This window comes from Chanodichthys erythropterus, chromosome 15 (genome assembly GCF_024489055.1).
Source record: "Chanodichthys erythropterus isolate Z2021 chromosome 15, ASM2448905v1, whole genome shotgun sequence".
Lineage (NCBI taxonomy): Eukaryota > Metazoa > Chordata > Actinopteri > Cypriniformes > Xenocyprididae > Chanodichthys > Chanodichthys erythropterus.
Window position 1 is genome coordinate 29,730,841 of NC_090235.1, and position 23,789 is coordinate 29,754,629.

Consider the following 23,789-nt stretch of genomic DNA (forward strand, 5'->3'; position numbering starts at 1 on the left):
CAATTCAGCCAGTTTATCATGAGAGAGAGAGAGAAAAAGAGGCTGAGAGGGAGGTAAAGTGACTCATAACTGGCTCAGAGAACAACAGTTCAGAGCTGCTCTCCTTTTCTTTCTCTTGCTCAGTTGTTTCGTTATTAAATATACATGATCATTACATAAATTATAATTAAATAGCAAATATTATATAAGCTTAACCATTTTAGTATTTTTATATACTTTTATACAAAGAAAAAAATGCTTTACTTTCAAATTTAAATTTTTTTAAAATTTGCTTTACAAATTTTACTTTCAAATAACTTTCACTCATTGACATTTTGAAGTAGAAAGACTGACATTTTCTTGTAAAATCTTCTCTAGTAATGTTTGTTTTATTGTAGTTTTTGTTCATATTTTGACTTATTTTATATTTTCAGTTTTAGTCATTTTTAATGTACTTTTGTTGTTTTTATTCGTTTTTTAATATTTATATTTAGCTTTGTTATTTTTAAATTATTTTTCTTTTAGTACTTCAACTTTAATTTATTTTATTTTATTTAGTTGCTGATGCAATATTTATGAAGTTTTTTCATCTAATATTTATATTTTATTTTATTGCAGCTTTATTTTAGTCAACAAAAATGTTTTTAATAGATTTATTTAGCAATAGCAGCATTGGCTTAAAAGATGAGTAGTTCATATACATGCAAATGTGAATATGTATAACCATATTTTTTAATTTTGTAGCTGTGATGCTACTAGCCACATGCAGGTCATAGTGCTCATGTGGGAAATGGACGTTTGAGTCTGACCTGCGTCATGCTCCAATCCCATTCCCTCTTACTCATTCCCTAATAATTTCTTGTCTTTTCTTTACTGAATCTGTTTAATAAGGGCAAAAATCCTTATTTAGAAATCCTTATTTTTTATGTTATTCATGAAAGTGTTGCCAAGTTATTGTTAGTATAATATAAAATAATATACTACTAAAAAAGCCTAATTTTTTTCCTCCAGGCTCTGGCCCACCTGCTGATCAGACAGTGGTGATTCAGAAGTTTAGATATTTGTCACAAAAACTCTTCGTCTCAGTTTCTGTTTTCGCTGGCTTGGGCATTTTAATGGGGATCGTTTGCCTCACCTTTAACATTTACAACAGCAACGTCAGGTATGTTTAGCCGTATACTCCTGCTTGCAGGCATGTGTGCGTTTATATTGCGTACCCACGTGTGAGTACAGTGCAGCATGCTACATGCATACAATTATCTGGTGTTTTCATCTTCTTAATCTCCTCACATTCACACATTTATGCATTCTGTGTGTGTAGAAACACACTGGGTTCAAACAGGCTGATGCATTATGAATAGCAATAGCATTACACACATATACAGATATATTTGGACTAATGTGTGTTTCAGTCTTTTTATCTTATTGACACTTAAACTTTCAACTAGATTTTCTCAACAGACAGCTTAAGCTAATACCCTGAACTCTTACAAATCTTGTCGTGCATGTGGGTAAATGTGTGAGTGCATCAATGAATCTGCATGTTTCTTTGTGTGATGATAAGACACAGGAGTCTAAGTACTATTCCACTGTGAGAGATTAACTGAATTAGCTGAATGTGAGTTCACTACCCTAGCAAAATTACCAGAAAGTATTAGACTAAATCATTGTAGACTATATGAAGAGTTTGGTTCCAAAACGCAATAACTCAATTTTGATTAATTTGATTAAAAAGGTGTTTTCTTTACCAAGAAAGTGTCAAGATCAAAACCACTATTTTCTGTTTCAAACTTTCACATAGCATCTTTTGGTTATAAAAACATTAAAAATTCAAATCTTGATTTTAAAAGGTTTGTTATAAAAACGTATAATTTTTTTCTCCAAAATGCAATAAGTCCATGACACGTTTTTTTTTTTTTTTTTTCAAAATGCAATTAATCCATCAATATAAAATGTATTTGTCATATTGAAAATACAGAGCAAAGTAAATTGATTCACATATATGACAGCCTCTGAACTTTGTCAATACTAATCTTATATACAGGCATTTTATTAAAAATATTCAGCCGTCGCTCCCAAACTGAATTCAGCGAGTAATCTTGTTAATGTTATAAATGAATTATGTCTCCGTTTGTCATTACCGATTAAAGAGTATCTGGCGCCACTGCACGGTTCAAATAAACACATTTGCCGAGTACATTGGTATTAAAAACGGCTTTTAAAAACTGTCCGTGATTCAGTTTTGGCGACCGTGACAGAAGTTTGATGCTGTCGTAGCCAGCAGTTTTCCTCCTCTCGACTAGAGTGCCTCATCTTCTTAATTTCCTCATGTAAATGATTGCATTTCGATGACTTACGTTTCTTACCCATTGCAGAAACCACCACAGGTTTATCAATGCCATCAAAATTATTAATTTTTCTGTTTTTGTTGATCACAAAGTAAGGAAAACTAGGAAGCCGTGGAATGGTTCGCTGGTTGAATGGATATATCGCGTTCTGCAGAGAAAGGAGATTGGCGTTTGTCGCGTTTGGGAAAGAAAGGGAGAAAACATGACAGAATAACACGACAGATATCTTTATAGAACCTTTTAAGGGTTCCCATCATGAGGTCATTTTATGTATTTAGTTTTAATGAATTAATTTTGTTTTAATTAATTTTTTGTTTTGGTTACATTTTATGAATTAAACAGCTCTTAATCACATACTAAATCACTAGAAAAAAATTAAATAACCTGACTGTTAAACATGACATTATTATGTAATCATTTAAGGCATTTCTCCTAGTCTAGAGTGATGGCACTACCACACTACTTGTGTATTTGGAAATATCTGTTCCATGTATGAACCTGTTGTTTTAACATACATGTCTTTGCAAACATCTGCATTTTGCAGATTCAGCAGTATGTATGTCCATATGTTAAAGGTACATTCAAAACTCCCAGCCTTACCTGAATAACATGACGGCAGTCGGCTGTATGATGGCTCTGGCTGCTGTTTTTCCTCTGGGAATCGATGGACTGCACGTACGGAACTCTCAGTTTCCTGTGGTCTGTCAGGTAAGGGCTCAGGCATTCTGGCTAATGCCATTTTGTGATTTATATTGATGTTATTTGTAGTAGTAGTAATTGAGTTTATAAAACCTCCTCAGACATTTTTTTCCCTGAGGCCCACTGATAAGGTTAGTCAGGGTTTCTTGCATCAAAAAATATAAATTATTTAGTTTTTCATGACCATTTTTCACCCTCTCTCAGACCCTTAAGTATTAAACACACTTGTTTTGCCGCCTTGCTTTCAGGCATCTATATATATATGCCCTCTTCGGTTACATTTACTTACAGGTCACAGGCTTGCCGTCAGGTTCAATTTATTTTGCACTGCCCCTTCCTTCAGCATCTTAGCAAAGCCTAACACCGTGTCTACACCGGACACGACCGTTAGAAGCTAGAAGCTGTCTACACTGTACACAACAAAGCGACCTTTGCAAATCCATTTGTCCTTCCTATGAGATGTATCGTGAGTGTTTGGAGTACGTCATAAATAGAACGAGGCATCGGTTTACCATCAGGGATTTGTCATGTCACAGCACATCCAGTGTAGTCAACATCACTGATTATAATGGGTTCTGTTATCTTTTGACGCGTCACATCACGCCACTAAGATCAGAATGAGTTGTTTTTGCAGCTTATTTTAATAAATGTACTTTTTAGACAGGGGAGGAAGTTTCAGATCTGAAAGTTACAGTATGATTACATTTAGGCATACACATTATATATTAGAACAAAATCGGTTATCAGCTATTATAGATATTAGATATTCATTGTTTTTATTTATCAGTATTGATCAATATTGGATATTTAATTGTGCTTGCTCATTTCTCCTATTTTTACATTTAATTGGCCTTTGCTGTCATATAACACTTGTTTAAAGTTAATCATTTAAAACACTACTATTTTAATAGCCTCGTTAAATAAAATATTTAGCAAATCTCAAAATGAATTTTTTATGTTGTACATTATAGTTTTGTCATACCTAAATTCACTTTTTTTTTTTCAATTGACTTTTTTACTATTTATTTGGACAAAATAGTATAACATTTTAATATCGGTAATTTATCGGTTATTTATTTGCCATAACACTACAGTAATGATAAGCTTATCGATACTGACCAGAATTTTAAAGGGGACCTTTTATGCAAAATTCACTTTTGGACATAATGTGTGTTGGCAGTGTGTGTACACAACCACCCTATAGTGATAAAAATCCAACCACTTCTTTTTTTTTAATCCCCATAAATCATAAGCAGAGTCTCAGAACAAGCTGTTTCGTTTATGAAATTTGTTTATGTCGTGAATTATTTCACACCAGACTTCTTTGTGAATGAATGTCAATAAAAAGGGACAATACAAAACATACAGCCTCCAGAGTGATACTGGATATGGCAGTAATGAAGGTGTGAGCACTTTATTACAGTTCATCGGAGTTGATTTACGGATATAAAGTTTACTAGTTTATCAAGCACCACCCGAAAAGGCATAAGGTCTTCATATATTTGTTTACTGTTAGTTGTAATGAGTGTTTCTGCGTACTTCGCTGTGTATCTTGATGATAATGCAAAGGAGAGAGAGAGTTTATGGATAATATTTTAATGCACACTTGTACTGTGTTTTATTAAGCTCTTACAGTGATTTTCTAGAGTGAAAATAGGTGCTTCATATTTTGTGTGAAGTACAATAATCGTTATAAATCTCATTGGTAAACTGGCTTGTACTAATATAGTGGATAAAAACAAGAAGACAATATAAGTTATAACTGTAATTAAACTAAACTATACTTGTTCTATCTCCATGCAGCATATATTCGCAGTTTCTGACATTATAGTGCATCCCAACTGACTCCTGACAGGAGAGAACGAGCTCTTGATGCTCCACCCTCTTAAAATTTAAAGCTGAAATATTGGCTAAATTGTTTTTATATTATTATAATTATTGTTTTTCTAGTTCCGTTTGTGGCTGCTTGGACTTGGCTTCAGTTTAGCCTATGGAAGTATGTTCACGAAGATCTGGTGGGTTCACACTGTGTTCACAAAGAAGGATGAGAAGAAAGACAAGAGGAAGGTGAGAACACAACCAAGGTTATTATTGTCATGTTTGGTTTTGGGTTTTGAATCAGGTTTTCGTGTCTTTTATTTTGTTATTGTCATAGCTATGTTCCTAGTTTTGTCATGTTCCTGGTTGTCATGTGATTCCCCTGTTCCTCATTTGATCTTGTCATCACTGTGTTTATTGCTTTCATGTGCATCTTATGTCATTAGTCCTTGTGTATTTAGAGCCCTCATGTTCTCATTGTCTCGTGTCTAGCTTTGTTCTGTGTTGCTTGCTGTTGGTGAGTGTCTGTTTATGGTTCATGTCCAAGTCTGTTCTAGTTAAGTTCAAGTCAAGTCATCACTTGATTCTGCTTACTATGTCACCATTTTTAAATACCACTGCACTTGGGTTCACTTGCCTATACATGGACTATACAATTAGTTAAAACTAAAGACCAAAGCCTTAAATTATTTTTGAAATAAAATAAATGTTAACTGAAATATATATATATATATATATATATATATATATATATATATATATATATATATATATATATATATATATATATATATATATATATATAAAATGAAATTTTATTATTTCAGCTAGTTGCCAAGGTTGCATTTCTCATTGTAATTTAACTTAAACTAAAATAACTAAAACTGAAAAAAATTAAGAAACTGTATAGACATATTTAAAATAAAAAATGACAAAACCACAAACAATTACTGAAACTTAAAAATAAATAAACTAAATATAAAATGAATGCAGAAAAAAAACTATATATGTATCTTAAAGGGTTAGGTCACCCAAAAATGAAAATTCTGTCATTAATTACTCACTCTCATGTCGTTTCACACCCGTAAGACCTTCGTTCATCTTCAGAACACAAATTAAGATATTTTTGATAAAATCCAATGGTTCAGTGAGGCCTCCATTGACAGCAAGTTAATTTACACTTTCAAATGCCCAGAAAGCTACTAAAGATATATTTAAAACAGTACTTTTTTGTGTGCCAAAAAAACAAAATATTTTATTTAACAATGTCTAGTGATGGCCGATTTCAAAACACTGCTTCATGAAGCTTTGAAACTTTACAAATATTTTTTGTTTCAAAACAATAGTTTGGAGCACATATCAAACTGCCAAGGTCACATGATTTCAGTAAACAAGGCTTCATTACATCATAAGTGTTTCGAAATTTTAATGGATCACATGATTTTGTCAGTTCGATACACACTCTGAACCACTGATTCGAAACAAAAGTTTCGTAAAGCTGTGAAGCTTCATGAAGCAGTGTTTTGAAATCGGCCATCACTAGATTTTGTTAAATAAAGTCGTTATTTTGTTTTTTTGGCACACAAAGAGTATTCTCGTCGCTTCATAACATTAAGGTTGAACCACTGTAGTCACAAACTGTTTTAAATATATCTTTAGTACTTGTGTAAATTAACTTGCTGTCAATGCAGGCCTCACTGAACCATTGGATTTTATCAATCATATCTTAATTTGTGTTCCAATGATGAACAAAGGTCTTAGGGGTGTGAAACGACATGAGGGTGAATAATTAATGACAATTTTAATTTTTGGGTGAACTAACCCTTTAATTATTCTAAAATAACACTGGTGTCAGGTTAATTTGAGGCATTCCAAGACAAACTATCTGGTCTTTTAAAGCCTCATAAGAATTTACTCTGCTGACTTGTTGTGTCAAGGTCGTCCAGTACACTGCCGGAATGGTCAATATATCATAGTGGAATTATTATCCTTTATAAAGAATATATCTCGTTCCTCTCTCTGTTATCATCTTTAGATCTCCATCACACTTCTGCTGCCTTTCTGGCTTGGCCACTGTTTCTCTGTGTCTGATCTCATAGAGATGGGTCCCCCGTTGTCCTTGAGCATCCTTAAACAGCACATTTATCTTATAGCCCAGCTCGATGAGCCCTCTTTAAAGCCCCATGAACCAGCAGTCACTCCATCACCACAGACTCTCTCACGCTGCACAAAATCACTTTCAATGTTGGATTTTTTAGTAACACGATAATGTCTCATTTCTTAGTTACTATCTAACATGAACTAACAATGAGCAATATTTTTGCAGCATTTATTAGTCTTAGTTAATGTTAGTTAATGCATATACAATTGTTTATTGTTCATGTTGGTTCACAGAGTCCATTAATGTTAACAGATACAACATTTAACTTTAAAAAATGTATTAGTAAATGTTGAAATTAACAGTAAGATGAATAAATGCTGTGGAAGCATTTATCATTGTTGTGTAATGTTACCTGATTTACACTTATAATGTTTATAATTTTTTTACAATAGAACCGTTTTAATGTATTTTTGATCAAATAAATGCAGGCTTCTTTCAATAACATTACAAAAATCTTACCAACCCCAAACCTTTGAATGGTGGTGTCATTGTCACATCTGATCTGTGTTTGTGTTTTGCTTCAGTTGCTTCAGTTTTGCACTGTTCTCAGTTTGGTTTCCTGCGTTTTATTTGGTCATACTCTTCTGTTTCCATGGTTTATGATTTGCCCTCATGTGTTCCACCTGTGTATGATTTAGTCCCAGTGTGTCCCAGTATATTTAAAGCCCTATTTTTGGTTCAGGTTTGTCTGATCTCGTCTCTACATTGTGGTTGTTCTGTTCATCATGTTTTTTGTTTCCTGTTACCCTGATAGTGTTATTTTGTGTTTGTTTACTTCTTAAAAAATTAAATTTAACATCTTAAGGGAAAGGGAAAATTTGCTTTTTCAAGTAAATTAATCACATTTAGATATATTTACTGGAAAGGAAGACAAAAATACTAATTAAGGGGACATTTACATGACATGATTTGTCAAAACAGTGACATCATGCTTATGCATCATGCAGGTTCAGTCTATAGGCGCGTAGTGTTTCTTTACAAAGTGACCTTGCCAACTACTGGCCTGGCAACATAATACAGCCTTTTTAATCGTTTTCGCTGATCCGTGTGAACGGATCGTTTTGACAACGTTGTTGTCTGTACGCGAAAAACGTGAAGGAAAAACTTTTCCGTTTTTAGTACATCGTTGTCATGTAAACGTACCCTACAGAAATTATATTTTTCAGTGCAGACCTCATATCCACAATCACACACACACACAGCCAAAAGTAACCATAATAACTAAAAGCAGAGTCAAAGAAGGAGATAAAGACTGGGGAGAAAGGTATTTTCAGGATAAGTAGATAATGCCTATTATTGAGTCTTCATAAGCGTCCATCTAGTGGTGGAGAGGAGCTTGTCATGCTCCCTGTGGAGAGCTCTCTGTCTCTCCCTCTCTGCTTCTACAAAAAGAAAGGATTTAAAAATTGAGAAACGTTCTATGATGTGCAGTGGGGCATCGAATTGATGGCTTTGTCATTTTCAAAAGTGCTTTTTGACTGGTACGTCACTATTGAGGATTTTATTTTTTTTAAGTTAAAAACAAACACAAACCGAGCGTCAGTAAGTTTGTTTGAACTGGATTCTTCAAAGTCATTGTCAGGGATACAAAAGGGAAATATCGGAATAAAGAATAGTTTCAGCATTTATTAAAAACCATAAGACGGAAAGAAAGATTTGGGACAAAGATTCTATTTTAAGCAAAGAGAAACTCATGAACTGGTATTTTATTGTATGAATTGTCATGAAAATTTCACCTACACAAAACAATACATACTTTGAGTTTTTAAGCTCATGCAAGACAAAGAAATTTTAGTACCTCAGATGATATGAGAAATGACAAAAACAAAACAAAACAATTTTGACAATAGAAGCCTACGTGGAAACATTCTATTTTGAAAGTATAAACATGAGACTAATTATACACTACCATTATTTTTTTTTTTTTTTTTTTTTTATAAATTAATACTTTTATTCAGCAAGGACACATTAAATTGAACAAAAATGAGAGTAAAGGCATTTATAATGTTACAAAACATTTACAGTATATTTCAAATAAATGTTGTTCTTTTTAACTTTTTTATTCATCAAGGAATCCTGAAAAAAAATTCATTTATAATTCATAACAAATTGTTAAAAAACACAGTTTCCACAAAAATGTTAAGCAGCACAACAGTTTTCAATATTGATAATAATCATGAAATGTTTCTTGAGCAACAAATCAGCATATTAGAAGGACACTTGAAGACTGTAGTAATACAGTAATGCCTTCACAAGAATAAATTACATTTTAAAATACATTAAAATAGAAAACAGTTATTTAAAATTGTAATAATTTTTCACAATATTACAGTTCTACTGTATTTTTGGTCAAATAAAGAGGTAGATCACCCAAAAATGAAAATTATCCCATAATGTACTCTCTCTCAAGCCATCCTATGTGTATATGACTTTCCACTTTCAATCATCTGAGTTACATTAAAAATATTCTGGCTCTTCCAAGCTTTATAAAGGGAGTGAATAATAACTGAGATTTTGAAGGCAAAAAAAGCATGGAAGAGTCAAAATATTTTTAATATAACACTGATTGTGTTTGACTGAAAGAAGAAAGTCATAACACCTATAGCAGGATGGCTTGAGGGTGAATAAATTATGGGCTAATTTTCATTTTTGGATGAACTAACCCTTTAAGAGTCCTGTTTTAAAAACATTTTTAAAATTTGACCATGTTGCTCATAACCAAAAATGTCCAAGCAGTAAATCCTGTAACTTTCCTGTGATATGTGTAAGGACACCAAAGAGGATCTGTTTACAAATAAAAAATAAAAAAAACACCCACAAATTATATTATACCAGAAGTTCATCCATGTAGAAAAGAAGTTCCACCACTCTAAGGATGATCAAGGGGTCTTTAGAGCTTAGTATAAGCACTGGAATGTCCCATAGACCATTTCAAGTACATTCCTGTTCATTTTTACGAACAGAGGAATGAGTCAAAGTTCTCTGGAAATCAATAGCAGGCCAAATATAGAGCTTAACTTGTTTTGAACCCAGAAAATTCCTTGAGTCAATCATCTGGCTATGTGCGAGTTCTTTCATCCTCGCCATTGTGAAGGTGTGTTTGAGGTTTATGAGCTGAGTGAAGATAAACAATACGAGTCACAGAGAACATACATGCTTTTTATGTTGCTCTTTAAATAAATGCTTTTTATGTTTAATTGCTCATAAACACCATCCTCGCTACAAAAAAAGAACGAGTATTGATTTTGTTGCAGTGTTATGGTCTCAACTGAAATCCATTAAAGACACTTTCCTTACTTAAACCATAAAGAGCAGCCACCGTGTGGCGGATTGAATTGGCATTCTGATAATGGGCCATTGTTTTCCCTTCAAGCTCTCTGCACTTACGCTCCTTATGATGTCATGAATCACCACAGAAGCTGTTTCTTTCACTGTCCTGGATGGAAAGTTGATGGTCTTTTTATATCCAAGCAGCACCTGGAGCCTTGGAAGCTTTATGCCACTGTGGGGGTCCTGCTGGTTATCGACATCCTGTCCCTTATGATTTGGCAGATTGTGGATCCCTTGCACATCACAGTGGAGGTACGGCAGCACTCCATCCCATCAGTTTTTCATCAGGGACTGTGTTTTTATGAATATGACACAGTTGGATTTATTGTTTTCCCACAAGGTGCATATGAACAAAATATTGAATTACATACTTTTCTGTTTCTCTTTCTATCTGAGCAGAAGTTCACTAAAGAAGCACCTAAAGGGGACGTGGATCAGTTGATTGAGCCTCTGCTGCAGCACTGCAGTTCAGAGAAGATGAACACATGGCTTGGTAAGAATCATTCTGGGTTTGATGGAATCTTTTCGCACTGCACCCATTTCTGGTTTGTTTTTGTAAGATGGAAAAGCCTGCCGTTACATTTCCTACATTTTATCAGTTCATACGTTCCCTGACTTTACCATGCAGTATTTAAGTGTAAAAACCTGCATTTTATTTGCCCACCACCCTTAATCCAGTTTAAACCGGCACTATCTCTGCTGGCTTAGGACTGTGGCAGGCATATTTAAATGAAGTCGTTGTTGTGGAAAGCAGGAGGTAAACAGAATTTCCTTTTAAAGAGATGCTTGTGTATATTTTCTAGTGATCATGCTGGCAGTGATTCATGAAATGATTATTAAATTATATGTTATAACTTCTAGCATATATCCAGATGCGCAATATTGTCAAGCACACTTTAGACATTTTAAAGAGCCAATTGAAGTGTCTTGATCACACTGGAGGAGTGATGCAGTATATCTTCAGTAAAGTATGAAGATTTCTTTATGAAAAAAAAGTGTTTAATTGTATTGAATGTATACTTGTAGTATACTTCAAATATTTCAAAGTATATTTTTAAGTAAGTACGGTAAATAAGTTTTGTTTTTTGTTTTTTAAAAAAACTACTTTCAGATAGTAAAATATTGGCTACTTAAGTGCACTTAAGAGTAAACATGGCTGTACTTACAAAGTGCACTTTGAAATAATGTCAAATTAAAGTTTTACTTTAAACTACAGATTAAATCAATCTTTAAAAAATATTTTGCCATACTTTAAAGTACACTTATTTTGATATGTTGACTAAAGCAAGTACTTTTAATTCATTTGAATAAATTTTTACTTTGAATAACACACTACAGTTACATTTTTAATTAAATGTTATATATAAGTTAGTATATTTTAAATCTACTAAATTGCAACGTCTTTATTACAAATGTGTAATTACAAAAACTTAAAAGCATTATATACAAGTTTCAATAGAAATTACATCAAATTAAAGTGTAAAAGTGTACTTATTTTTCACAAGAGTCCTTGATGACCTACCATTTAGAAACAACCCACAAGATGGGGAAATACAGCGTGCAAATTGTGGTCAGCTTTATTTTTTGGCTATGTTTGTGTCATGATTTGCATAATTCCTATAATGAACCAGATATTAAAACAACACAGACAGTGCATGCAAATAAAGGACGTTAACAGTGACCACAATGTGTCTCTTCTCTTGTTCATCATGACATCTCATCTTTGGTGTTGGGCTCAAAAAAATTGTTGCTGTCTGAAAAAAGCCTATGAGCCTGTGTCTGTGTGAAAGTGATTTAATGAAGGAACACTGGTGGTTTTGACCTTCAGCCTCTGTCCTCAGGTGTTTCCTTCTTGTAAGTGTTTAAGTAATTAAACAAATTAATTGCTACCTTTATGAGACAAATTGAACTGGCCTTGCTCTTCCAGTTATGGTCATTAAAATGAGCCTTCAGTATGTTCTTCAGGCAGAGTCCTTGAGAAATGAGCACAGCTGCCCGTAAAAAGGCCTGTCATAATACTTATAGTTACTCCAAGTAAACCATTCGTAGGTTGGCTTATGGGACATTTGGTCCAAGGACGCATGGAAGGCAGTTTCCTTTCACAACATCTGGATGAGAAAATAACTGAATTGCACAGAACCAAACCAAATGTTCTCATTGAGATCAAAGCTGTAAATTAAACAAATATTATTGGAGTAAGATTTACAAGAAAATACAATATCGGTTTTTCTACTTTAAATTTTAGCATTCAATTCAGTGTGGTACTTGCCATTTCTTTGTAATTATTTGTGAAATTTACTATTAATTTTTGAGCAAATCTATAACCAGCCAGTGTTCAAAACTATTTCCTTACCTTAGCCAATACACAAACTTGTAATAATGTTTTTTTATTTTTTTTTATTTGAGTGGTACTGGTTGGTTTCCGCAGGAAATACGAGTTTGCCTTTGCATCATTACGTCACATCTGTATACATAAAGGAGGAGTCCCGGACGCTGCAGGTGGCGGATCATTTATATCAGTTGGAATAATTAAACTTGTCATTTTGATGGCGGACTGTAAACCAGAAAGGTCCAAACGACAATCATAAATGACAACTGGAGATTCAACCATAGTCAACCGTAGACTTTGGATGCTAATATACACTAAATACACGTAGACACGCAATGCTGATTTTGTTAAGATTAACAATTTGAAAACAAAGTATAACAATAATACTAATTTGCACGGTTTGACGTGATCCAAGCGATCGTTAGATTTAATCACCATTGGCAGCCTGATTTATTGTAATGCTTTTTTTTCTCAGTTGGTCAGAACAAAAGTGGCAAACATGTTACTTACTTGTTCAGATAACATTTTTATTTTGGTCATACTTCTAAGACGTAGAATCTGTGATTCCGAAGTACAGTATCCACACCGGTGTGGGGACTGACACCAATCATTAGATTAATCCGCGCTGAGGAGCCGTTCCAATGCACAACCCACGTAAAGATTATAATAACGCAAATAACTGCATTTGCGGGTTTCAAACAGAGATGGTGACAATGAGGCAAATCTTACGGACTGCAGCTTTAAATCCTACACCAATTTTTGAGGGATGTGAGGGATGACTGGCTAGATACAGGCAAAAGTCATGAGAGCAGGCAGCGCCTGTAACTGATTGATTACACCGTCAGCGTGATAATGTCGACCTATCATGTTTGCATCGGCCTGAATGCATCAAACTAGTGGAAATGGATGGACTAATTACATAGTAAACAGCTCACCCTCTCAGATAGCCCCATTTTGGTCACATCCAAATCAAAATGAACTTGAAATGATAATCTGAGAGTGAGCTGGTTTTTAGCAAGCACTCAGTTAAATTAAATCTGCACCCCCTGTCTGCGACCTTCATTACGTCGCCAGTGTTTACTGAGGATTTAATGGTCAGTGAAGAAGGTGACTATAAATAATAAACAAGCTACAGCCAGTAATAACAAACAAAAGATACATTTAATATGCTTGGCAATGTTGTAGATATTTTTAAAGCACTCTAAAAATGTTTAAAAATTCATCATCTTGATGAGGCTTTGGCTTGATTTAATAAATAGTCTGATAATTTACAATACCTTTCAAAAGTTTGGTGTCAGTAAGATTGTTAAAGATGATCACTAAGGCTGCAAATACATTAAAAACAGTTTTAAATATTATTACAATATACAACATATATATTTAAAATGTAATTTATTCCTGTGATGACAAAGCTGAATTTTGAACATACATTACTCAATTCTTCAGTGTCACGTGATCCTTCAGAAATCATTCTAATATGCTGATTTGCTGCTCAAGAAACATTTATTATCAATGTTACTATCACTTTTTATACAAAATATATTATTATATTAGTATATTATATATCATCTAAAATAAATCAACATTGTTTGCGCAGCCCAATCGTTTCCACAGCATCAATAGTGAGAGTTAAAGTGATTTGGGATTGAACAATATGGATATTTGGGATACCTGTTCGTTATATTTGTCTCTTTTTTTGACTTTTAGGTGTCGTGTATGGCTATAAGGGTTTGCTGCTGCTACTGGGTATTTTTCTGGCTTATGAAACCAAATCTGTGTCCACTGAAAAAATAAACGATCATCGAGCTGTTGGGATGGCCATCTACAACGTCTCTGTGAGTCTGTTCATCTTTTTAAACTTATCCCTGTAGACATTTTAAGCAGCGCCTTGGGTGATATTTGAAATGTCAGTTGTCACCCAAATGTTGTCCAATTAAAAGGTAGAACTGTTCTGTTGACGTGACTGAAATAGCACCACGGAGGGTTTTTTTCCCCATTCGTTGCTCAAGTTTAGTTGGGAGTTGGCGTGTTAATCGGACGCAGCGTCCGTCTGGAGCTATTGTGTGTCACAACACAATCATAAGCAGGAAGAAGATGCCTGGAGCTCTTCAGTGTGGCTCTGCTAGATTTGATGGAAGTGAAGTGTCTGAGCCTGCCATCTCGAATGCTGTCCAGGGACGCAGAGCTTTCCAGAGGACAGGGAAAGGGAGAGAAAAGAGCTTCCCTTCATCATTGGAAATAAGCTTGCATGTCAGTTTGACGAGACTGGAGCTCTAAAGCAGTTAGGAAACTCAAGTAAAGCGGTCCCTCAGTAATGTTGAAAGTTGTTTGTTTTTGCACATCATCTCATCTGTTCCACTTTAAAAATTTCAGTGCCGCCCCACAGCTCACGAAAGCAGCACGTACCACGCTGATAACACCCTCAATATAGAGGGTAAATACACAGGAATCTCTTTTCATTTGCCATAAAAATTCCTTTTCTGTTTTCTATGGCAAAGACTGATTGGAAATGAAGCACAAAGCTTTTGTCAATCAGCTATTTCATTGTAGGCTTTTAATTTGAAGCAGTGTGTTTCTCTTCATCTCGGCCTCCAAGGATTACCCATTATACACTGAACCCAATTTAAGCTCAAATTGAGGGAGAGACTTCAGATCAGCAAGGGGCCAAATTTTGCATTTTAATCTTTTCTCTCCCTCTCTCTCTTTTTTTCAAGTCACAGACTAAATCCTGGTCCTTAGCGAATGCCCATTCTGCTAAAGAAATGATTGCAGATGCCATCTGTCATGTCATTACAAACTCCATCACTTTTTTGAATTTCAGCAGCTTGGAGGACAATAATAAAGACAATAAGATCTCACCTCTTTCACAGGAAACAGATTTATTGAATTCACATTTTGTTCGACACCCAAATCAAGAAATGGAATGCACAATATATATATATATATATATATATATATATATATATATGTGTGTGTATATATACTCATAGTTTAAAAGAATAGTGCCCCCAAAAAGATCTGAAAAAATAAAAGATCTGTTTTTCTCCACAAAATAAAAGTCATATGGGTTTGAAATGACATGAGGAATGAGTAAATAATAACATACTGTAAATTGTGTCACCATTTACTCATCCTTATGTCGTTCCAAAGCCATATCATCATGTCCTAGCCATACACAATGCAATAAGATTCCAACAACAAGCAATTTGTCTGTCCACACCAGACGCAACACAACTACAAAATGCGTCAAAATCAATCAAAAATCACAGCCAATCAGAGGAATATGTGGGCAGAATCTCTCTGCAAGAGCACTGCACTCGCAATGAAATGGATAAGTACATAATCAAATTCATAAATATTACACTAATTTAACATTATTAAAAATACATACTGAATGACTAAAATAAACGTTGTCATAGAAACACTTGTTCACACTGAGTTCTCAGTTTGAGCATTCTTGTTTCCATTCATTTATTTTCAAGATCTGTGGTTAATTATCCATTGTCACTTTCAGTATGGCTATAAATGTCACGAAAAATGATATTCCAACTCAAATTAGATGCGTTTAACATTAAATAAAGCACATAATCAGATTCACATAATCATATATCACATAATCATAGTCATTGTTGCTGTTGCAGACATAGACACCGTTTCTAAAATAGAATCCAGACATGGCAAAGATACGTTTTATCCCGTGTCGTTGTGTCATGTCACGTCTTGTTAGGACATGGTTCAAGACTTTTATTCTACTGTGGTATATCTAAAATAATGCTCTGGCTGCTCTTTTCCATTTAATGACAGGGAATGAGGATTCACTTAGTGCTTGCATTATTTAGCATGGCTGTGCATTTTAAACTAAAACCATGCTGATTTTCTTACATCATTAATGCTCTGCCGTGGTGTGATTCAAATCGTGCTCTGCGAAGGCCGCAGGCTACTGCTGTTAGTCCAGCTGTAAACTGCTTCGATTTGAAGAGACTGCTTTGCACTTTTTGCCCTGTCCAAATAAATAATGACCCTGCAAATAAAGATCACCTCTGTTGATGCCAGGCAACATTTTCTTTTTGCTAGCCTGGATGAGATTTTACTGGTTTTGTGAGAAAGGACTGACTGTTGATCAATATTTATTGATTCGCACTTCTTTCTCCCTTGGTTTCTATTCTCCTAACCTCTGCCTTCAAAATAAGTTTTTTTTCTCCTTCATTTTGTTATATGAACATCATGTTAAAAATGTTCTTGTTATGTTACTTATTATAATGCCTTCATCATTTATTGTTGCTACTTTTTAAAAGCCTTTAATGAAAATATTTCTAGATGTTGTCCCACACTTTCCATTATAAATACTGAAAATCCTTACATGTAAAAATTCTTAAAAATAAAAATTCTTACATGTTATGACCATTTCAATATTTATTGTGTAAAAATGTATTTGGAAGATTTCTAATCATAATATTTTGTCTAATTATGCAAAAAGTGAATATTTAGAATTCATACAATTAGGACAAAGGCCATCTTATAATAAACATGTTTACACCTCTTTTCTGTCATACGATACATATTTTAAGAATTTGGGATATTTTTTGGCTCAGAAACAATTCAGAAAAAAATGATAGAACCCTCTTTTGATGCATGTACAGTATATCCACTGTTGAACCAGTGTTATTTTAGTATTAGTTATAATATATGCTATTATAGTGTTTATTAATATTTTATCAGCTTTTTTGTATTTTCAGTTTTAATTTTTGTGTAAATTTTTGGCATTTTACCTTTTTTATATATTTCATTTTGCATTTTCAGTTGTAGTAATTTTAGTACTTAAATTTTTTATGTTTTTGCGGCGGGTGGGATGCGTTTCATTTAATATTTAAATATTTCATCTAATATTTAAAGATTTAGTTTTTGGCGTTTTTGCCTTTATTGTGATAGGACAGTATTCAGACAGGAAGCAAAGTGGGAAAGAGAGTGGGAGACGGGATCGGGAAAGGACCGCAAGCCGGGACTCGAACTCGGGTCATTTCATTAACGAAAGCTATTTTTAATAATTGTAGTTTTAGTTAACAGCATTGTCTTGGATTTTGTCTGTAGACAAATTAATGTAGTGAAAGGGCAAACAAATGTAAACAAAATTTAAAGTTAAAGAAACGCCTGTATATGTAACTGTTTCTCTCTCTCTTTCAGGTGTTGTGTATGATTACCGCTCCTGTCACCATGATTCTATCGTCTAAGCAGGACGCCTCGTTCGCCTTTGCCTCGCTGGCCATCATCTTCTCTGTCTACATTACTCTAGTTGTCCTCTTCGTCCCCAAGGTACCACAGAAGATAATTTTCTCAAAACAAGGAGGAGTGCTAATGTAAATATTGTATTACAGTGATGAATATTAATGGTGGATAACTAGAGCAAAGAAACGAGTGATCAAAGAGGCGAGTTAATGTGTGACATATGCTTCTCTCAGCGGTCTGCTCGTGAAATCTTAAAGCGCGATGAATGATGATGCTATGGAGATGTGGTGTAATCAGTGTCATTGGAGGACAGGTGTTATTAGACATCTCAAGGGAACATGAAAGAGAGGAAAGTGAAGGCACTCTGCCATTATACAACAATAAGAGCTGTTATATGCACAAAGAAAGGAAGCTTTCATTTATGTTATATAGACCTTATGCATCAGAGAAACAAGCGCGCAGCCATCATTAGAATTATGTTTTTGTATAAGTATAAGTAAGCAGAACTGGCAGATTTTTATTTTGTACCCATATATTTTAATTGTTCTTAATTTAAAATGTTTGAGTACACTAATTCATACATTTAACTTAAAATTGTCATATAACCTCAATGTAAAAATATTTATTGGTGTAAACACAGCTAGCTAAAAATTCAGAAAAAGCTTACTCTGTAATTTGCTAACATGTTAGCAATAGCATGTAATAGCACTTGTTATAAATGCAGCAATATACAGCATATAACAAACCAAGCCACATGCACCACTTGTCACCATGATGGTAAATCTCCAAAAACCCACATTAACAGAAACTCGTCTAAATTAGCAAAACAAAACATTAATCACTACTAAATCTTCCACTTAACATTAATCTTGCACAAAAAAAAAAAAAAAACATTATATAACACTTAATTTTAGCATTTACTCTCCCTTTCGAGAGCTATGAGCTAAGCATGCTGGGAAATAGAAATCCCAGCCTAGTTTCAGGTAAACTTAAGAATGTCTAAATGAAAAGAAATAAGTTCACAAAACTCAAAACATTGAAACAGTTCAGTTTACTTAAAATATATCAGTTTTGTGAACTTGAAAGAAAAATGTAGTGCTAAAAACTCATAAGTTAATTTGACTGAACTAATTTGTTTAGGTTTGTCCTACTCTTGATTATTTTGAGCGTTGGGATTTACAGTGTTATTTTAGTATTATTTTTATATTTTCTAGGCTAGTGGTCTGCACATAATCAAAGACCCTATAACTCATCGAGTACAGTCAAACTTTAATCAAACTCATATTTGCACACTCTTATATGTATTATTTTTATTTCTTTTTTTATTACTATTATTATTTCTATTGTTGCCTGCTGCTCATGGGTTTGCATTCTATTTTTAATAATTAGCAGATAGTAGACAGTACCGTATTGTGCAGCTTGCAGTACATTAATATTCTGTCAACATGAATCTGGTCTGTTGTTATACCTAGTGTGGTGTGTGTTTGTGTGTAGATGCGGAGGCTTATCACTCGTGGTGAGTGGCAGTCGGACCAGCAGGAGACCATGAAGACCGGTTCATCCACAAACAACAACGATGAAGAGAAATCCCGCCAGCTGGAGAGAGAGAACAAAGAGCTGCAGAAGATCATCCAGGAGGTTCTGTGTCACCTTCACTTTCTCCAGCATACTGTTTGGAATGTCTGATACCAGGATTGAACATATTTTTAGAATTGAATAGAGCCAACAGGATGTAGAATTGTATATCTATCTATCTATCTATCTATCTATCTATCTATCTATCTATCTATCTATCTATCTATCTATCTATCTATCTATCTATCTATCTATCTATCTATCTATCTATCTATCTATCTATCTATCTATCTATCTATCTATCTATCTATCTATCTATCATTTTATAGACCATGATAGAAAAAATGCAAAGGAAACAGTGTTATTTTAGTACTGTTTATATGCTATTATATTTGTTCATTTTTTTGAATAAGCTTTTATTTTAATATTTTCATTTTAGTAATTTTATGTGCTTTTCATTTTTAATAGTTTTTCTCTTTAATAATTATATTAAACATTATTTATTCCAGTGTAGTTTTAGTCATTTTAGTGCTTCAATTTAAATGTATTTTATTTCAGTTAGAGTTGCCATCTAATATTTTCAGTTTTCATGTAATATTCATATTTTATTCTATTTAAGCTTTATTTCAATTTACAGAAACAATATTTATTAGTTTTAGTTAACAATAACAACATTAAAAGGAAATTCCCCATTTGTATAATTGTTGAATTGATTTAGTAAAATCCTCCTCCTCATTCCAGTTCAGCATCCTGTGGATCAAGTGGCCAATCCAATTCAAATTTCAATTCAAGCTTCAAAGGAAGCTCATTTTTAAATTTGGCCCTAATTGGGCCCTATCCGTTCTGATACAATAGATGTCATGAGAGCTGTAGCAGATTGTCACATTTACTTTCATCATCCTTTTCTCAGTGGTTTTCAGATCTGCTTAAATATGTTTAATATTTTTAGGCCAAGTTTCTCATTTAGTTTCATGTTTTGTTTTTTTTTTCCAACAGAAAGAGGAACGTGTATCAGAGCTGAGAAATCAGCTGTCAGAACGACAGGCCCTGCGCTCCAGAAAACGTCCCACCTCCTCCAATCAGAACCACAGTTCTCCTTCTCTTCCCACTCCTCAGAACGATCCCAAATCGCTCCTCCCGCCACCAGGATACCCTCTCCCTGCTTCTGACAACCACTCCCTCCCTCCCACCTTCTCCAACTCCTCCGCCCTGTACCAGCCCGACGGCAAGATCAACCGCAACAACTGTCACCCTGGACGTCTGCAGCTCCTCTACAAGTGAGTCAGCTAGAGGACCTGAGATGATATGCAAGCGGGGACACAGCGAAGTGAAAAGCAGGGAGAAAAATAAGCTACCTTGATTCATTGTCCAGAGTTTTCCCCATCTCGTCCAGCAGAGGGCCTTCGTTTCTTTGTTTGTTTCTTTTGTTTCCGACACTTGCTGTGATTCTTGGGATGTTATAAACTTGAGGCTTGAGAATCGGGCTTTGATTGCATCATTAGATGTGTCACCATATTTAAAAAACCACACATTCTGTGAACCATTACATCGTACAAATGAGTAACATTCAGCTGATTTTGACTTGGAAAATTGTGTACGAAGAATGACATGCTAAAATAGTCCTTACAGAAAATCATGGATTATAATAAATGATCCCATAATCCTCATCACATGTGTTTTAGGACTCTATAAAACATTATTTTAATACCGCACTTTTTCGATACTTTCTTACCTTGCATCAGTCATTTTTTTTATTACTTATTTCCTATATTTATTTATTTACTTATTTTCATATTTCCTACAGTTTAGTCAGGCCATATAAATAAGCATTAGAGAGACTGACCGATTCATTCGGTGCAGTGTCAATCATGATTAAATTTTGATATCACAGACTATTGTGATATATTGAATTATAACATGTATCGCGATATGTATTGTATAGTGGGGACGCTGCCAATACTCAGCCTTAGTAATATCCCACAGTTCTCAGTAGTGGTCGATATGCAATAGCTAGTCAGTGTGGTAACAATATGGTACATTCACATGTATTAATTTGGCTTTTATCCACTGCGTTTTACAATGCGTTGAAAAGTTTACATTTTATCAGTATGTGTTCCTTGGGAGTCGAGCCCTTGACCTTGGTGTTGCTAACACCATACTTGAACTGCATTTCCTATCTTTCATCTGAATACTTCATATCCTATTGTTCATCTACAAATTTTCCAAATTCACCATGACCTCAAACATTCTGACGTGCAGCTGACAGTATTACAAAATTTCTTGTGACCAACATCAACAGATTCCTTCCTTCCTGTTTATTAGCCCACTACCCCATTTTGAACTGAATTTTTTTAGGGATTTTTATCCTAAATCACAGAAATGATGCCTCAAATCATGTTGCTTGTTGAAGAGAGGTGTGCTATTACTTTTCTAAGTAATCAGACTTATGATTTTCATCAGGCAAAATCCCATAAAATTACATTGAAGGAGGGACTTTTTTGTAAGCAACCAACCAGAACACCTTAGGAACTACATAGCAACGCCCTGCCAACCTGAGGTGATTTTTGCATGGACAAAAATCACTCAGTTCCTTCATTAAAAACATCTAGCTTCACAATAAGCGGCAATGATGTAATGAAATGATGTTGGTTTGCTTATAGCCAGCTTTTCTCCCAGAGCATGCTGGGATAATGTATTAGCAGTCACAAGCTGTTGAAGGCATTTGAAGGCTTTGTACAGAAGAGATGTAATTTCATCACAGATTTGGGGGTTTTGTTTTTATTAGATCCCTTGTGTAGCTGAGAGCTGCAGATTGAATCTCCCAGCATTCTAATGCAGTTTGCTTCTAAATGGCACCTGCCTTATTGGAGCCGTCACAGGATGCTGCTACTTTGAAATGCAAATAACATTAAAAATGCATCGTGCAGCCATCTTTGTCATGTGCTTTGGATACGAAGCAACGATAAAGGGAAATTAGTTCATTAAGCAGAACTTAGATGAGCGTGCAATACGGTACTTTACTTTACAACGCACACATTCGCACTCTTATCAGCTGCTTTGTGTAGACATCAGTCAAATCACGTTACATTCCTGATTGATACAAAAACTGAAACCCTACTGTACAATACAATACATGATTTCTAAACCCTGTACAGAGGAAATGTTTCTTTTTCAAATGAATTCTTAGTCACCTCGTCATCATGCATAATGCCAGTTTCCTGTCTGCAGAGCCCCTTAAAATGACAGTCTTCAACGGCAGCTTTTCCCAACAGCTGTGTGTCTGTTTGCCACAGTGACCCTCGGTAACTCTCTTGCTTTTTCTCAGCGTGCATGGCTTGGATTCATCAGCGGGGCCTGTACGGCAAAGTTTCCTCAGTTTAATCCGGGCTTTTAATGATTCATTTCATCTGCCTCATTCCTGTTTTTTTTTTATTTAAGAATCTCTCATTTGGAGGGAAAGGATGTACAGAAAAAATCCCTACAGGAACTATGAGAGTCATTTGTCTATTCATAAGTGCTTGTGACAATAGCACATTGCTCATTATTTTAGAGACCTGTTAATACCTCATAATACTTGGAATGTTTCTGCTGCTTTCGTAAACAAACAGAGGTTGTCTTTGGAATAGCATACTAGCATACTATCCCTATACTGTGGACAGTATGCGTCAGGGTACCGTATCCTATAATGTAATGCTTTTGACTTGAACCTCAATAGTTCTTGATTTTTAACAATGACCTACAAACCTTCAAAGAAACATCTTCTGTGAGCTACGAGGTTGTTAATCTTTTGCCTTCAGGGCACATTATTTCAACTAATTTTTAAAAGAATCATGCTTAACAGCAGAATTCCTTGTGGAAAAACTACATTACCCATGATTCTACTGACCAATCAGAGAATCGCGACAAGTAAATCGCCTAAAGAACACACGACTGTGTACTTAATGACTTTAATGATGGAAAGAACTACAATCCCATGCAGCATTGCAAATAACATAGTCAGTCTCCTTGCTCTCTCAAACTTCTTAAATATTTAGATGCAGTAAATGTAAAAAAAAAAATTCTGTAGACAAAATCAACATATTTAAATCAATAGTTTGATTTTCTCCATCGTTTTTAATTCAATTATGTCATTCACAGTGCTTCTTGGGATTGTAGTTCTTTGCCTTATTGAAACCATTAAGTACACAGTCTTTTTGTGTGATTTTCGAACACTTCAAATCAAAAATTCATAATGTTGTGATTAACCTTTTAACTGGTTGGTTTAGTTCATGGCTTATAATATCTCTATGGGGAAAAAAATGAATGGGAAAAAGGTCGCTAAAAGTGA

At 34.4% G+C, this 23,789-nt stretch overlaps 1 protein-coding gene across 1 annotated transcript in view; it reads left to right on the forward strand.

The window, feature by feature from the left end:
* The window catches only part of gabbr1b (gamma-aminobutyric acid (GABA) B receptor, 1b), a 94,447-nt gene extending 73,355 nt beyond the window's left edge, over positions 1-21,092 (forward strand). Inside the window, exons 15-23 of the mRNA XM_067411679.1 lie at positions 991-1,141; positions 2,903-3,035; positions 4,977-5,093; positions 10,480-10,587; positions 10,735-10,828; positions 14,372-14,499; positions 17,846-17,974; positions 19,382-19,525; positions 20,459-21,092. Of these exons, the coding sequence (XP_067267780.1) occupies positions 991-1,141; positions 2,903-3,035; positions 4,977-5,093; positions 10,480-10,587; positions 10,735-10,828; positions 14,372-14,499; positions 17,846-17,974; positions 19,382-19,525; positions 20,459-20,743 (1,289 nt within the window). The 3' untranslated portion in view covers positions 20,744-21,092. The remainder of the gene's footprint in view (positions 1-990; positions 1,142-2,902; positions 3,036-4,976; positions 5,094-10,479; positions 10,588-10,734; positions 10,829-14,371; positions 14,500-17,845; positions 17,975-19,381; positions 19,526-20,458) is intronic.
* The last annotated feature ends 2,697 nt before the right edge of the window (positions 21,093-23,789 follow it).